Here is a 1,839-nt window from a genome sequence, read left to right as displayed (position 1 = left end):
CCGCCGGCCTGTGGCCACCGGGGCTTGGGGAAGGGAAGGCGGGGAGGCACCCCGGGGCGACAAGCAACAGGCTCCCTGCCGAGATGAGGGCCGGCTGGGCAGGACCTGCCTGGGCAACGGCAGCCCCCATGGGCACCGTTCTCCCTGCGGGGCCGGGGGCTCAGGAACACACACACAGCCCCCCACCCCTCCCGCTCGGAAGACCTCCCTAGGACGCAGCCACCCCCCCCCATCAGACACCCAGGCCGCCGACAAGGCGATTACTGAAGGCGGAGTTAAAAAATAATAAGGCAGGGCAGCTAAAAGGCTGCTCCGACAAAGCACCGGGGTGTGGGGAAGAGGGGAGGGGGTGTCCCTCGCTCGGTCGCACGACCCCGACAGCGGGACCCGCGGGTGCCCAGGTGGAGCCGGGGGGGCTGTGTGTGTGTTTCTCTCCCCGTTAGGCTGGAGCCAAGCTCCGCCCGAGGTCTCAAACATGGACACCGCGTGGAAACCCCTCCACCCCCCGCCCCGGGCAGGCCAGGGCGGAGCTGGGGGCTCTATCCGCTCTACCCTCCGCCGCAAGGGCGTGCCGGAGCCCCCCGGCCTCGGCGCTGGGGGAGGGGGACAGGTAACTCCCACCACCAACCACCGCCGCCACCAGCTCCCCGGGAAGGGGAGGTGGCAGCGCCATCTGCACGGTAACGCCGGCCAAGCTTTAGCGGGCAGGGCCCGGGCGGCACCTGGGCGGCCGCCGGGTTACATCACCGCCCCCCTGCTTCCCCCCCGGCAGAGGCGGCGGGGGGCCACCGGGCGGCCCGACAAGGGGGCGAGGAGGATGAGGGCGGCGGCCGGGTGAGGGGAGGCGTGCCGTGCCGTGCCGCCGGGAGGAAGGTGCACCGCACGGGGCCCGGGGGGGAAGGGGAGCCGCCAGGGGGGAAGGGCCGCTCCCAGCCGGCGATGGGAGGGGGTGGCGGCGGCGACGGCCGCCGGGGGCTACCCCGTCTGTGCCGGTAAGGAGGCTCAGTGCGCGTTACCTGCCCGGGTGGCTCCCCAGCTCCCGGTCGCTCAGCGCCGCCGTGTAAATCTTCCGGTATCTGTCGGCCAGGGCCTTCCCGGAGAGCAGCAGCTGGTAGCGGCTCCGGCAACCCAGCGACGGCGGCGCCAGGGGGCCGGGCAAGCCCCCCAGCCCGCCGGCTGAGCCCTCTTCGGGCCCCATGGGCCCCGCCGGACCAGAGCCGCTAGAAAAGGAGAAGAAGCCGCCCTCGGCCCCGGTGCAGGCGGCGACGGCGGCGGCTCCTGCAGAGGAGGCGGCGGCTGCGGCGCTCATCCCCCTCCCCGCCCGCCCCCTGGTGGCTGCGCTGCCTCCCGGCGCGACGCGGACACAGGCGGCTCCCGCTGCCTTCACCGCCGGGGCCCAGCCATGGAGAGGCCGCACAAGCCGCCGCCGCCGCCTTCCCGGAGGCCGCTCATCCACCTGGGCCGGGGCTGGATGCGGGAACACCCCTCTCCTCCCCTCAAACGGCGGTTCGGGGCCCTCCCCGGCTGCCTGCCCGCCCGCCCCTCGCCCTCCGCCGCGGGGCGCAGCGCAGCGCCGGCCGCCGCGCTCTGGGCAGGACCGTGTAGCCTCCGGGACGGGGGCGGGGTAAGGGGGTGGCCTGGCCGCTTAGCGCTCCCCTCTTCCCCGCTACAGGGGCGGGGGCCGGCGGCTGCCGCTTCCCCTCCGGAGTTTCTCCTCAGCGGCGGCGGCGCCACCGCCCTCTCTCCGCGCAGCCGCCCCGGCCCCGCCTCCCTCCCGCCGCCAGCCCGGCCGCCGGGCGCATGCGCCGACCCGCCTCCTCCCCCCCCACCGGGAAATGC

At 75.4% G+C, this 1,839-nt stretch overlaps 1 protein-coding gene across 1 annotated transcript in view; it reads right to left on the bottom strand.

The window, feature by feature from the left end:
- LOC106895870 (E3 ubiquitin-protein ligase MYCBP2) overlaps positions 1-1,488 on the bottom strand; it is a 150,439-nt gene extending 148,951 nt beyond the window's left edge. Inside the window, exon 1 of the mRNA XM_014955519.1 lies at positions 1,017-1,488. Within this exon, the coding sequence (XP_014811005.1) occupies positions 1,017-1,309 (293 nt within the window). The 5' untranslated portion in view covers positions 1,310-1,488. The remainder of the gene's footprint in view (positions 1-1,016) is intronic.
- Positions 1,489-1,839: the final 351 nt, after the last annotated feature.

The sequence above is a fragment of the Calidris pugnax genome, unplaced genomic scaffold (genome assembly GCF_001431845.1).
Source record: "Calidris pugnax isolate Ruff unplaced genomic scaffold, ASM143184v1 scaffold153, whole genome shotgun sequence".
Classification (NCBI taxonomy): domain Eukaryota; kingdom Metazoa; phylum Chordata; class Aves; order Charadriiformes; family Scolopacidae; genus Calidris; species Calidris pugnax.
Note: the sequence above shows the minus strand (reverse complement) of the source record. Positions and strands in the feature narration are given on the sequence as shown.